Source organism: Chionomys nivalis, chromosome 2, assembly GCF_950005125.1.
Source record: "Chionomys nivalis chromosome 2, mChiNiv1.1, whole genome shotgun sequence".
Lineage (NCBI taxonomy): Eukaryota > Metazoa > Chordata > Mammalia > Rodentia > Cricetidae > Chionomys > Chionomys nivalis.
The window spans coordinates 73433518-73448120 of NC_080087.1; the positions used below are offsets into that span (position 1 = coordinate 73433518).

The window sequence follows — 14603 nt, forward strand, 5'->3', positions numbered from 1 at the left end:
AGCTGATGTTGTTCTCGCGTGGCTATTGTGGTAGGTGGGTTGACAATCTCCCCTTATAACATCTAAGACAGGGTCTGGGGTTCACATTTTTGATATCTTGGCTATGATATGCCTTTGTTTGGCTCCTCTCTGGTGTATTTATTTGGGGTGTGTGTGGATGATTATTTCTTCTGTAAATTTGGGAAACACCAGCTCTAGTTTTGTTGTTTAATTTGTCAGTGTCTGTAGATTATCTCACCATGCTCTACCCCACTGTGGGTTGGTTGAGTGTATGCCACAGATTTGGCTGGACACATTCATTCCTTTTTTTAAAATTTAATTTAAATATCTGTGCGTTGGTGTTTTGTCTGCATGCATGTGTATATGAGGGTGTCAGATCCCCTGGAACTAGAGCTCCAGACAGCTGTGAGCTGCCATGTGGGTCTTGGGAATTGAATCTAGGTTCCCTGGAAGAGGAGTCAGTGCTCTTTTTTTAAATTAAATTTTTAAAAATTTATTTTACATACCAGCCACAGTTTTCCGACCCTCCTCCCACATTCTTTCCTAGCCCACCCCCTCTAATCCACTCCTCAGAAAGGGTAAGGCCTCCCATGGGAGTCAACAAAGCGTGGCACATCAAACTGAGGCAGGACCAAGCACCTTCCCCTACATCAAGCCTGAGCAAGGCATCCCACCATAGGGAATCGGTTCCAAAAAGTCAGCTCATGTGCCACACAACTGTCACCCACATGCAGAGGACCTAGGTAGGTTCCTGCAAGCTCCCTAGCTGTTGGTCTAGAGTCCACGAGCTCCCACAAGCTCAGGTTAGCTATCTCTGTGGGTTTTCCCTCATGATCTTGACCCCCTTCATATAATCCCTCCTCCCTCGCTTTGACAGAACTCCTGGTCCTCAGCCCAGTGCTTGGCTGTCGATCTCTGCATCTGCTTCTGGATCTGCATCAGTTACTGGATGGAGGTTCTGTGATGACAATTTGGATAGTCACCAATCTAATTACAAGGGAATACCAGTTAGGCACCCTCTCCACCACTGCTAGGAGTCTTTGCTGGGGTCATCCTTGTGGATTCATGGGAGTTTTCTTGACACCAGGTTTCTCTCTAACATCATAATGGCCCGTCTCTCAACTTGACCATCCCTGATCCCTGATGTTCCTTCCCATCCCTCATCTCCTCCCCCATCCTTCTTCCCACCCCCAGTTTATCCAGAAGATCTCATGTATTTCCCCTTCTCAGAATGATCCATGCCATCTCTCCAGCCCTACTCATTCCTTTCTTTACATACACCTCAATGTATTGTATTCTTTTTTTAAATTTTTAAATTTATTTTACATGCCAACCACACAGGGAACTGTGGTTGGTTGGTATAGTATATCCTTGATGTCGTCCTCCAGCCTGGAAATTCCTTTTTTGTTAGTCTTCCTCTGCTGCTGAAGCTTTTAGCTATGCTTCTGATTGATTGATTGGCAGCATTTCTGTTTGCTCTCAGAGTCTTAGTTACTTTGCTATTTTTTTCCTTTGAGTCTTTAATTACCCTCTCCAGTTGCTGGCCTTTTCTTTCACTTTGCTAATTGTTTTATCTGGGCCCTGAGTTGATCTGCTTACTTCATGCTTAAACCATGAGTTTGAGTTCTACATGCAATCATGGATCCTCTGTAAAGTAGGACCTGGAGTGGTTTTCAGACATTTCAACCCATTTTCCCCTTGATTCTGGTGTTGAACTCCTCTATTTGAAGGTGTGATGATGGTAGATGCCTTCGTGTGTGTTCAGTTTTGCACATTGTTAGGGTGGATGTTTTTCTCCTTTAGGCTTTATTTCTCTTTTATTCCCACTCCTTTTGCTTCTTTTATTTTGTGTGAGTTAGTCCACGCTGAATTTACGTTTCCCCCCTATAGTGTGTGGGGTGGGGAGGGACGGTAACAGCAGCAGATACAGTGATTGCCAGTCCAGCTTATCCTGCAGTGGAGCAGTTGTGCTTCAGAGACGGTGGCAGGAGAAGGGCTGGTCTCCAGGTGGTCTCTTCCCTCTTCACCTGTGGCCCTAGTAAGGTCCAGAGACAGTGGCAGGAGAGGGGCTGGTCTCCAGGTGGTCTCTTCCTTCTTCACCTGTGGCCCTAGTAAGGTCCAGAGACAGTGGCAGGAGAGGGGCTGGTCTCCAGGTGGTCTCTTTCTAGACAAGCCTTTAAGGCCTTTAAGCAGGACCACACCCACTTTGAGAGTGAAGGTCTCATGTCCCTTTGAGCCTGCATCCCAAGGCAGTGAGTTGGTAGGGAAGGGTCCTTCTCAGTCTGTCTGCTTGGGATTTCCAGACACTCAGCCTCAGGCCCTCAGATTTCATTTCTGCTTTGCCTCCATGGTCTGTGCTGCTTTGGCACTTCCACCCATGATGTACTCAGCCCCTAGTCACATCCCTGCAGCTTGTCCAGTCTCCCACCTTTTTATCTGAATATTAATCCTGTATTTCAGTTCTGTGCATAGGAGAGACCAAGGCCATCTCCACCTTTCTAAGATATTTTAATAAATGTAATGTAGGCGGATTAGTTCCCTGCAAATCATGACCATGGGCTTGCATCTCACAGATACTACAGAGTCTGTCTGAGGAATTTTCATTGTCTGTCTTGTGGACATGGGCTTAAATGTATCTGTGTCCATCCTGGTCCCTGAGTATATCACATGGCCTCTATCTAAGATCTTGATCTGAAAAGCCAGTCATGGAATAAGGATCCTCTTGAGGGTATAGATTTCTCTCTGCATTGATGAGCATGTAACTGAGCCTGGGTGATTCAGGTTCCGTTGGAATGCTGACTGGCCCTGACTAGCTCCAGCACACAGTTCAGCTGGACTGGAGCAGAGTCACTGGGCTGCTCTTTGGCCCACGGCCAGAACCTAGTTCTGCAGCACTGCTTCCTGTGTGCAAGGAGAGTGTTTGTAGAATATGAGAGATCTATAAGATTTGAAGAAAATAAGAGTATGCGGGGATGGGAACAGGAAGGGTCAGGTCGAGGTGGGGAATGGAGGGAGAAAATGCTGAGAGAGACAACTAGCATTGCGGAGGGGGCAGGGGTGCATTTCACCAGCAAGGTACAAGTCTATTGCAATGGAAACTCCCAGGAATCTACTAGGGTGACTCTAGCAAAGACTCCTAGTATTGGGATCTACAGAGTCTGAACCAGCCATCTCTGTAACCGGGCAAGGTTTTCAATGGAGGGATTGGGGCACCTACCCACAAAACCTTTGACCTACACTTTTCCCTGCCTGCAAGATGTGCTGGGGTAAAGCTGGCGCAGAACTTGAGCGAGTTGACAACTGATGACTGGTCCAGCTTGAGACCCATGTAACAAGAGGGTGCCAACACGTGACACTGCCTGGAGGGCCAGCAACCAGAGGCCAGGAAAAAAGTCAGTGAAACGATACTCTGCTGTACTAGTAGACCAGAGCCTAGCATAATCATCAGAGAGGCTTCATCCAGCAACTGATGGGAACAGACGCAGAGACCCACTGACAGTCATTAATCAGAGCTTGGTGGATCCTGTGGAAGAGAGGAAGGATTGCAGAAGCCAGAGGGGTCAAGGACACCACCAGAAAATTCACAGAATCAACAAACTTGGGCTCATAGGGGCCCACAGAGACTACCAATGGCTAGGGAGTTGTAGGGGTCTGACCCAGGCTCTCTACACATATGTATAAGGTTGTGTAGCTTGGCCTTCTTGTGGGACATTTACCAGTGGCAGGGGCAAGTGTCTCTGACTCTTTTGCCTGATTTTTGGATCCTTTTCCTCCTACTGGGTTGCCTCCTTCAGCCTTAAAATGAGGCTAGGTGCCTAGTCTTATTTTAACTTGATATGCCATGTTTGGTTGATATCCCTGGGAGGCCTATCTTTTTCTGAAGGGAAATGGAGGAGGAATGGATCTGGAGGAGAGGTAGGAGGGATTGGGAGAAGAGGAAGGGGAAACTGTGATCAGGATGTAAAATATAAGAGAAGAATAACAAAAGAAGAATTAGAGAAAAAGAGGTGTGTTTGATGCTCGGTCACTCAGTGATCATATGTCATTATTTTCACCTCTCCGGACACTTCAGGATCTATAGTTTGGTTGAAGTTTTCTCCCCTCTTCCTTTTTATTTGGTTTGGTTTTTTTTTCAATACAGAGTTTCTCTGAAGCTTTGGAGCCTGTCCTGGAACTTGCTCTGTAGACCAGGCTGGCCTTGAAGTCACAGAGGTCCACCTGCCTCTGCCTCATGAGGGCTGGGATTAAAGGTGGCATACACCACCACTGCCTGGCATTGATTGAAGTTTTCATGTTTATGGCTCCCCAACTTTTATCAGTATCATTGTAACTATGCGTGAGAATGCAAAAATTATCTTTCAATAAAGGTATACAAAATATTCACACAAACCACTTGGCAAGACACTACAGTTCTTGGTCAGATTAGGTGTCTCTATCACGGCATGAACACTGGGTTGGGGCAGAACATTCTTGGGTAAGATTTGTGTTTTGTACAGTTGAATATTCAGGTATAGTTTTAGCTTTCCCTACCGTATTTCAGGAGCCTTTACAAGTTGTGTGAACCACATTTGTCCCAATCATTGAGGTTTGTCTCAGAAAGTAAAGTCGGAGGTAACGAGCTAAATGTCTGTACCTGGATAGCTCTGATAGATAATTGTTTAAATGATCCTTGTCTTGATAGAGTCTAAACCAAGGTTAGAACAACTAACACCTGCACTCTTATTCTGAGCTATAATGTTCTATAGAAATGTCAAATAATTAAGAATGCATTGGTTTAGAGAGAAAGTACAAAGCAAGAATATGCCGGAAGAGAAACTGCAGCCTTTATCTTTTTGGGACAGGGTTACTTCACTCAGGATGATTGTTTCTACCTCAATCCATACTCCTGCAAATTTTGTAATTCCATTTTTCTCTGAAAAGCTGAATGTATGCACACACACACACACACACACACACACACACACAGAGAGAGAGAGAGAGAGAGAGAGAGAGAGAGAGAGAGAGAGAGAGAGAGAGCTATCACATTCTCATTATCCATTCATCTTTAATAGAACTCTAGGCTGTTTCTAATTTCTGACTATTTCAAACATAGCAGTAATAAACATGGATGAGCAATGTACTACATCTCTGCAGTAATATGCAGAGTCCTTTGGTCATATGCTCAAGGGTGACATAGCTGAATCTTGCAGTAGATCAACTTTCAGCTGTTTGAGAACTGCCCACTGATTTCCATAGTGCCTGTAGTGGTTAGCACTCTGGAGAAATTTTCCCCTCTCTCTGCATTGTCCCAAGCATGTGCTGTCATTTGTTTTATTCATCCTGGTCATTCTAACTGGGATAAGTTGAAATCTACATTTTAATTTTCATTTCCCTGATGACTAACGATTCTGGACATTTTATAAAAGTGTTTCTCAGCATTTGCCTTTCATCTTTTGAGGCCTCTGCATTTTAATTCTATCCTTTAAAAAAAGTTTGTTTTCTTGATGTTCAGATTTATTTCTGTACAATATAAATCTGTCTTTCATCTGAGTCAGATATGTCCAGGTTCCTATACTAATATGCTGTGTTTCCATATGAGCTCTCTAACCCCAACTTCTCTACTCTCAGGCTCTCAGAAATCATGGGATCCAGTTCCTGGAAGGCTCACCGCTGATCCTGGCTGCGGAGTGTGCATCTCACTACCTTCTCCTTGGGCTTATCTGTCAATCACTGTAGTCACCCACCTAGTCCATTAATTTTAATCTCACAACATCATGCATCTATATTTGGTTGGCCTGTCTTATCCAATAAGAGCATCAAAGGCTTCCTCAAGATAATGTTTCCAAGAGACCTAATTTCTGGGTTCTTTCTCCTGTCAGAAGTTTTCATTGGCTTCGTGGGAAACTCGCTGCTCTTCATACTATACATGTATGCCTTCTTAATTCAGCCCCATCTGAAGAAGCCCATCGATATGATCTTCACACATCTGACACTTGTCAATGTTTTGAGCATTGTGTTCAGGCTGATACCAGATGTCATGGCATCCTTTGCAGTCAAGCTCCTTTTCCATGATGTGGGATGTAAGGCAGTTCTGTATGCATACAGTATTACCAGGGGGCTCTCTATCTGTACTACTTCTCTACTGAGTGCATTTCAAGCCATCACTGTCAGTCCTATTCATTCCAAGTGGGCATGGCTTAAATCTAAGCTTGAGTCCTGCATTTTGCCATCACTCCTCTTCATCTGGATCATCAATACGTTTCTCTATATTCCAATGGTTGAAAACATAAAGGGCCAAATCAACTTCACCGTTGTGGGTTCTAGATATCCCCAGACATATTGCCAAAGTAACCAGGTTCGCCACCACACCACCATGTCACTTGTAACTGCATTAACGATTAGAGACATCCTGTTTGTATTTGTTATAATATGGACCAGCCTCTACATGGTGACCCTCCTGTTCAGACACAATAGGAGAACACGGCATGTCCACAGTTCCAGTGACTCTTCCCAGGCCTCTTCTGAAAAGAAAGCCACATACAGCATCCTTCTGCTTGTGGGCTTCTTTGTGTTTTTCTATTTCTCAAACACCTTTGTCACCTTCTATTCATTCTACAGACCTAAGAACAGCCCAGTATTGGATCTGATTAGTGGAGCTTTATCTTCAGGCTATCCAATAGTTTGCTCTTATGTTTTGATGAACAATAGGAAAATTATTTCCAAATTCATTTCTTCCTTTTCAAACTTTGGATGTTCCTTTTTTACAAGAGGACCCCATGGCTAATCTGACACCCCAAACTCCCTTCTACCTTAGAGGATTCTTTACCACATCTGAGCAAAATAACCGTGTTGTTCTTAATATTCAAATGATAAGAACAAACAGATACTGCATTTAAAGTTAGGGCCTTATATAGGCCACGCTGGCCTCAAACTTGTTAAGCACTGGAGATGATCTTGGAATCCTGCTCCTCCTGCTTCAACCTTCTAAGTACTGGGATTATAGGCATGTAGCTGTCTTACTTTTTTTTTTTAAAGAGTTGATATGTTTTTAATATGAGACTCTGAAGACTTCATAGGAACAAACATACATTAATAAACAAACACTTTTCATATGACCTTGTGTTTGCTTTTATAATGAACTAATTTGATATGTAATAGTATTATAGTTAACTTCATATGCACACGTGAACTCTTTTGAATTACAGAGTGTCCATTAGATAATGGTCCTAAATTTTAAGGGCAATAAAACCTGGGGTCATTTTATGGCTGGAAATCACATTGATTATTCTAAGTGACCTGCCAGCCTGCTTTGTCTCTCCCTGATTGGTGCTATTGTTTTGATTTTTCTCTTTGTTTTCATGAGATTTGCCAAGGATTATGGGCTCTAACTTTCAAGCACCTTGAATGCCCAATGACACCAGTTTGGGGCAAGGTGGCATCTCAGTCCTCCTCACCATCTTACATTTGAAGTTCTCCATCCTATTGTGATGTGAAATAAAGCTGACTTTCATCCTAAGAAAAATACAGCGAGTAGAAAGTTGACCATTTCATGTATGGATGATCTTCTGTGAAATTATTCTTCCCTGAGCAATTTTTACTTATCACCTTGTTAAACATGCTGGAAATGTTCTAGCACTATCTTAATGGCAGCAAGTAAATAATTGAACACAATAGCAAAGATGAGAACAAGAAGATTGAATGCCATATTTGCAGCATATTTGCGGTATCTTGGTTGAGAAGATAGTTCTGTGGGTAAAGCATTTGCCATGCTATTATGAGGCCCCATGTTCAGATCCCTAGAGCCCATGTACATGCTGAGTGAGCATAGCAGCCAAGCTATTATTTGAGACTCAGAAGGTAGAGACAGGGGATCCCCAGAGGAATCTAACTAGTGAGGCTAGCCATATCAGTGAGTTCTGGGCCTGACTGTAAGACCTTTTCTCAATGGATAAGGTAGAAGAGCAATGAAGGTGATCCCTGACATCAACCATGGGCCTCTACATGCGTGTACTTTTAGGTTTCAAAAGTCTACACCATTCCAAGTTAGGAGTCTCCTTCTGTGTCATGGTTGTTGATCAAGATCTCAGGCACAAATCCAGTGCCATACCTGCCTATCTGCTGTCATGTTCTCTATCATGATGGCCATGGTCTCAAACCCTTTGGAGTAGTAAGCCCCAAATAAACACAAACTAAAACTTGGTCACACTGTCTCACCACAGCAGTAAAATTGTAAGCAAAATACTATTGAAGTAGCTAGTCACATCACTTCCACAGTGGAGAGCAGAGAGAAATGAATGCACACATGCTGACTCCTGGTTTATCATTCTCACTATACTTAGATAGTCCAGATCCCCTTCCTAGGGAATGGTGTCACCCATAGTGGGCTATGCTTTCTCACACCAGTTAACAATAAAGAAACTACCCCATAGATTGCCTACAGTCCATCTTGATCTAGACAACTGCTTAGACTCTAGATTGTCATGTTGTAAATTAAAACTAATTACAGGCAGGAAGAGTCAGTTAATTGCCCAAGGTCACAGGGTAAATAACAATTGGAACTGGGATCTGGTTTGTGTGCATTTAACTACTTCACTGTGTTGTTTTCATCTAATAATAATAATAATAAAATAAAATGAGCTAAAACAAAATGAACACATTAGAATTGGACAAAACAAACAAACAGAAGGAAAAGAATCCAAGAGAAGGCACAGGAAACAGAAACCCACTTGTCCACACACTCAGGAATCCCATAAAAACACTAACCTCGAAGCCATAGCATCTATGTGGAGGATCTGGTGCAGAACTGAGCAGGCCCCATGCATGCTGCATCAGTCTGTGTGAGTTCATATGAGCCTTGATCACGTTGACTTAGAGCCCACTTCCAGGTTTAAAAATCTATCGAAACCCATCAATTCAAAGTCCCACCAATACCTGGGCTTGGCTTCAAATCCCATCAGTTCCCACCCTGAAAATATCTACCCTGGAAAACTCCCCCCCCAAGAAACCTTATAAGCCTGTCTGTCTCCTGCTCAGTTCCCTGCTGCTTCTCTCCTGAGCACACCCTCTTGTGTGTCTTCCAGTACATCTCTGGTGAGAGGTTTGTGCTGTGGTGTGACTTTGTGGTCTTCCTTGGGTTCCGACTGCCAGGATACCTTTCCCTTCACAGCTGTGACACTTGGTGAACTCTCCCTTTCAGAACTGCAGTACTGCCATTGGAGAGCCTTTCCCCGCAGAGCTGTATAGAAGGTCTTGTTTTCTCGGTGTCCTCCATCCCCTCTGGTGCTTATATTTTTTTCTGTCTCTTTTTTTATAAGATTCCCTGACCCCTGAGAGGAGGGATTTAATGGAGACATTATTTTAAATTTCAACAGACACCCCCTTTGGGGCTGAGTGTTGCAAGGCCTCTCACTTTCCCGTGTCTGGTTGTGGGTTTTCGTCTTCCTTACTTGGACATTTAGTTAATATGGAGGTATCTGGGGCTGTCACATCAAAATTAACATAAGCAGCCAGTTGCCACAGAGACTGAAAGCTCAGCCAGCCTAGACTTCATACAACGAGAAGTCATGCGCAGACATGTAGAGGAAGACTGGAAGCCCTTTCCAACATGGGCATCATCAGTGAAGAGAGTATGTGCAGACTGGTTTGTAGAAGAGTCCTGGAAAGCGTGGTGGTGCACGCCTTTAATCCCAGCACTGGGGAGGCAGAGGCAGGCAGATCTCTGTGAGTTTGAGGCCAGCCTGGTCTACAAGAGCTAGTTCCAGGACAGGCTCCAAAGCTACAGAGAAATCCTGCCTTGAAAAAAACAAAAAATAAAAAATAAATAAATAAACAAGAGTCCTGGAAGAATTCTGGGTATGCAAATATTGTGTTTGTGGGGGGGGGGCTCGATGCAAGTGTAATAAAAATCATATAAAGGGTCATCTGCCCAGTGACCTGGCTACTTGGAGTTTGTTGTCTTTCAGCTCACTAGTACAGTCCCATTCTTGAGACTGTTCTCCACTTTATGTGTTTTTCTTTCTTTTGAGACAGGGACTCCCCATGTAGCTCTGACTAGCCTGGAACTCAAGGTGTGCACCAGGCTGGACTTGAATTCACAGTGACCCTGTCTCCTGAGTGTTGGTATTAAGGGTATGCACCACTTTGCTTTCCCCTGTAATAGATTGCCTCTTTCTATATGATAGCATGAACATCTTCAGTCTTTTCCTGAAGCCCCCCATCTGCCATGCAGATGCTTGCGGACTTCTATTGCTGAGCATGACTTTCTTGGACCCTAACCTCAAAGGCATGGTTTTTCTTTTATCCAAATTCCTTGTCCCAGCAATAGCCAAAGGTTATAGGTTAGCTGTTCTGTTTTGTGTTTTTTATGCCCTCAAAGACTAGTAAAATGGTCACTCTCAAATGCTTTTATTAGTGATACCAAGAACCCCCAAAAGGAACCCCAGTTTCCCCACTAATATTCATACCTGTCTTCCTGCATTGGGTGCCTGTTTCTGAAAGTGCCTCATTCATTCAATCAGGTTGGCCCTGTCATTCCCACAGGGACTAGAATGCTCTGTTTCTGTATCACTCAGAGATGTGAAATTCTGCCTCTAGTTATGTTCTGCCCTGCTAGCTATGGTATTCTTCATGGCTGTGGATGCCTGACCTACAAGGAACTCTACAGATCACATTGCAATGGCTGGAAATTTCCCCAAAGCATCCCCCATCTCCTCACATTCTGGTTTCCCAGTGACCTCCCCACATCTCTTTATTAAAATTCTATTATTTTTGTATTTCATGTGTATAGATGTATTGCCTGTGTGTATGTTTGTGCACCATGTGCATGCTTGGTGCGTGTAGAGGCCAGAGGACTCCTGGGACTGGAGTTATAAATATTTGTGGACCATCATGTATATGCTGGGAACCGAACCGTGGTCCTCTGCAAGAGCAGCCAGTGCTCTTAACCACTAAGCCATATCTTCAGGTCCCCTCCAGTCTCCTTATTACAGACATATTCACAACATTCTCTCTCCTTCGAAACATTCCAACTTCCCTAATATTAGTCAAATTCCTCTTGTTTCAAGCCAATCCCCCTATCACACTCCATTCATCCCAGCTCGCTTAGGTCACTGAATTCCTTGACTAACAATCCTAACAGCCTCCCTTCCCCCCATCTTTCGTCCCTTCACCTCCTTCTGCACGAGGATCACTATGGCAACAGCAACCTTCGTATTTTCCCATTATAATGAGATGCGCCCGTTGCCATGGAAACCACACACAAGTGCAGGCGACCAGGACCTGGGCCCAGTAACTGTCTGAACTTGAGAGCAGTGCTATTGTTCTCCTAGTAAAGACATTCCCCATTCTCCTCCTCTCCCTTTCTCGGACTAAGAGCCCACAACCTCCCAATCAAGCTAGTTAAGGGCAGACGCTGGTGCCAGAGACTCTGGTTTAGTAACAAGGCTTGGACACTGCGCATGCGCTCTAGCTAAGCACAAAGGGCATACACACACACACACACACACACACACACACACACACACAGAAGGCGGAGCGACGCTCAGCCTGATGGAAGTTGTAGTTTCCTACGTTCTACAGCACTACAGCAGATGACCAATGGATGGGTGAATTGGATGTGGGACAAGGTTTCTGAAGCTGGGATCTAAAGGGTAAGCAGGTATTGTCGCCACAGGAACGATGCAGCGGCAGCCCTCCCAGCTGATCGGCCATTTTCTTTTCATCTTTCCACCTCACAGCTTACTCTGCACCAGAAATCCTGGATACAATGGAGAAGTAACAAGATTTTTTTTCCTTACTGGGAGGGTGGAGTGTTGGTTATAGACTGATAATAATTTCATAGGTCACTGATCAAAACCAGTATGCTAATAGTGACAGGCCAGTCTAAGAAGAAATGCAAGCAATGCTAGAGTCTTTGTGCACACGTCCGTTTACCCCACAGAACCCTGTGAAGGGAGCACTATTGTCATCCCCAAACCAACCTAAAGGAGCCAGGAAAAGGCTCAGCAGCTGAGAGCATTTGCATTCACCCCGACCAGCAGGGTTGAAACCCATGGAAACAAGAACCTAGTTTCTAGCAAGTCATCCTCTGTCCTCCACATATATTCTCTCTCTCTCTCTCTCTCTCTCTCTCTCTCACACACACACACACACACACACACATTTACAAAGTTAATTAGTAAACACATTAATTAAAACATAAAGAGGTTAACTAACTGAAAACTATGTGCATGGAGCCAAGGATGCAAGTCCAGGCAATATGTTTCCATACTGGTCAATACATGATGAACTTCCAGAAGATGGCGTGTGTCTAAGAGGATGAGGTAGAGAAAGCCCAAGCATGGGGTGAGGTGATTTAGGGACACTACTCAGGGATGGTCTTCAGTAGATGAGTCTTGCGCTGGTCCAAAGGGACTGACTTTACTCACCAGCTGGGCGCCTGGAGCATAGCCCAGGAAGTTGCAGTCCCAGTTCGCTTTGTGCTGTTGTGATAAACACCATGACCAGAAGCAGCTCGGAGAAGGAAGGTTTATTTGACTTACTGGGAACTGGTTCTTCATCAAGGGAAGCCAGTGCAGGAATGCTGCTTACTGGCTTGCTTAGTTACCTTTCTTTTCTTTTCTTTTTTCTTTTCTTTTCTTTGTTTTTCTTTTCTGAGATAAGGTTTCTCTATGTAGCTCTGCTGTCCTGGAACTCAATATGTAGACCAGTCTGGCCTCCAACTCACAGAGATTCACCTGTCTCTGCCTCCCTAGTACTGGAATTAAAGGTGTGCACCACCATGCCTGGCTTAGTTATCTTTCTTAAACAGGCTAGGCCCACTTGCCTAAAGATGGTACCTACAGTGGGCTGGGCCCTTCTACATTAATTAATAACTAAGAAAATTGATTCACAGACATGTCCCCAAGGCAACCTGATGGAGGTTATCTTAGTTTGCTTTCTGTTGCTGAAACAAAATGTCATGACAAAAAGCAACCTGGGAAGGAAAAGGTTTATTTAGCTTGCACATCCCAGATTACAGTCCATGGAGAGAAACCAAGACAGGAACTCAAACCAGGAACCTGGAGGCAGAACCTGAAGCAGAAGCCATAGAGGAACACTGCTCACTGGCTTACTCACTGTGGCTTGCTCAGCTTGTTTTCTTATATTACACAGGACCATCTACCAACAAGTGGCACCACCCACAGAGGACCGAGCCTCCCCCTGTCAATTAGCAACTAAAAAAACGCCCCCCAGACTTGCCCCACACAATCGGATAGAAGCACATTCTCAGCTGAGGATTCTCATTTGACTCCAGCTCGTGCCAAGCTGACAAAGCCAAACCTAACCAGGACACAGGCAGCTTCTTAGCTGAGATTCCTCCTTTTCAGTTAGTTAGACTTGTCAAGTCGACAAAAACTATGAGGGTCACTAACCTTGACTTTTCTTTTTGCCTTCCCTAAGGGCATTTTTAAAAAATAGATACTGTCCATGGGCCAAAAATAAGCTTCATTCTGTTTTTTGTTTTTGGCAAACATTTTTTCAAGGTGAAGTTCCTTATGAGAGCCATACTCCTTTACCTAAATCTCTTTCTATGCTCTATTTCTGTTTTTAAAATTTAATTTCTCCCTGCTGTGTGTGTTTCTGTGTGTCCATGAAGGCCAGAAGAGGGCATCAGATCCCCTAGAGTTATAATGGTTGTGAGCCACCCCCTGTCGCAATGGGGACTGTACTTAGGTTCTCGGCAAGGGCAGAGAGTGCTCCTAACCACCAAGCCACTCCCGCCCCTATTTCTTTCTTTCTTTTTTTTTTTTTGACCTTTACTTTTATCTGCATTTATTTCATGTTGAATTTATTCCCGTGCCATAAGTTTTTGTTTCTTCAGTTTCTTCTGGTATATCTTTTTCTTCTGTGCAACCTCCTCTTCTGGCTTTGGAACAATCTGTTCCTTTTCAGTGAGGATCATCTCGATGTGGCAGGGGGAGCTCATGTATGGGTTAATCCGGCCATGAGCTCTGTAAGTTCGTCGGTGCATCTAGGGTGCTTTGTTCACCTGGATGTGCTCAATGACCAGAGAGTCCACATCTAAACCCTTTAGTTCAGCATTGCTCCCTGCATTTTTCAGCATGTGCAGCAAAAATTCTGCACTCTTTTTTGGCCACCGACCCTGTGTCCAGCCCCACTGTTTGGCCTGGGCGCACCTACTGACTCCATCATTGTACTGTCGGAATGGCACACACTGCTTCTTCAAAGTGACATCTTTCAGATACTTGGTGGCTTTTCGGATATGCATACCCTTGATGGCCTGGGCCGTTTCACGGGTGTTCTTAAAGTGAACCCGAAGGTTTGATCCTCTCGATTTGCATGATTTTGTAGGGTTTTCTGGGTCAAGAGAGTAGCGAACCATCTTCATGGGTCACCTCTGGCCGCTTACAGGAAGAGGCCCACCCCTATTTCTAATGTTCTCCCATATCAATGTTGTTCTGTGGACTGGGGGGAACAAGGGTGTAGAGAATCCTCTTGGGTGACCCAAGACACAGCAGCAATAAATGTTTATTATTGTATATCTAGGATGTGTTTCATTGTTAGCACAGCATCAGTGTAGCCATAGACAACTGACAGCAAGTCCAGTCAACATGGTGACTTAT

The 14603-nt window shown here is 44.2% G+C and overlaps 1 protein-coding gene and 1 pseudogene across 1 annotated transcript; one reads left to right on the plus strand and one right to left on the minus strand.

The window, feature by feature from the left end:
• Positions 1–5815: 5815 nt before the first annotated feature.
• Positions 5816–6763, plus strand: LOC130862339 (vomeronasal type-1 receptor 3-like). The gene has a single exon (XM_057751915.1). The coding sequence runs from the start codon at positions 5816–5818 to the stop codon at positions 6761–6763; it is 948 nt and encodes a 315-aa protein (XP_057607898.1).
• Positions 6764–13807: 7044 nt separating this feature from the next.
• On the minus strand, positions 13808–14362 carry LOC130870016 (60S ribosomal protein L17-like; annotated as a pseudogene).
• Positions 14363–14603: the final 241 nt, after the last annotated feature.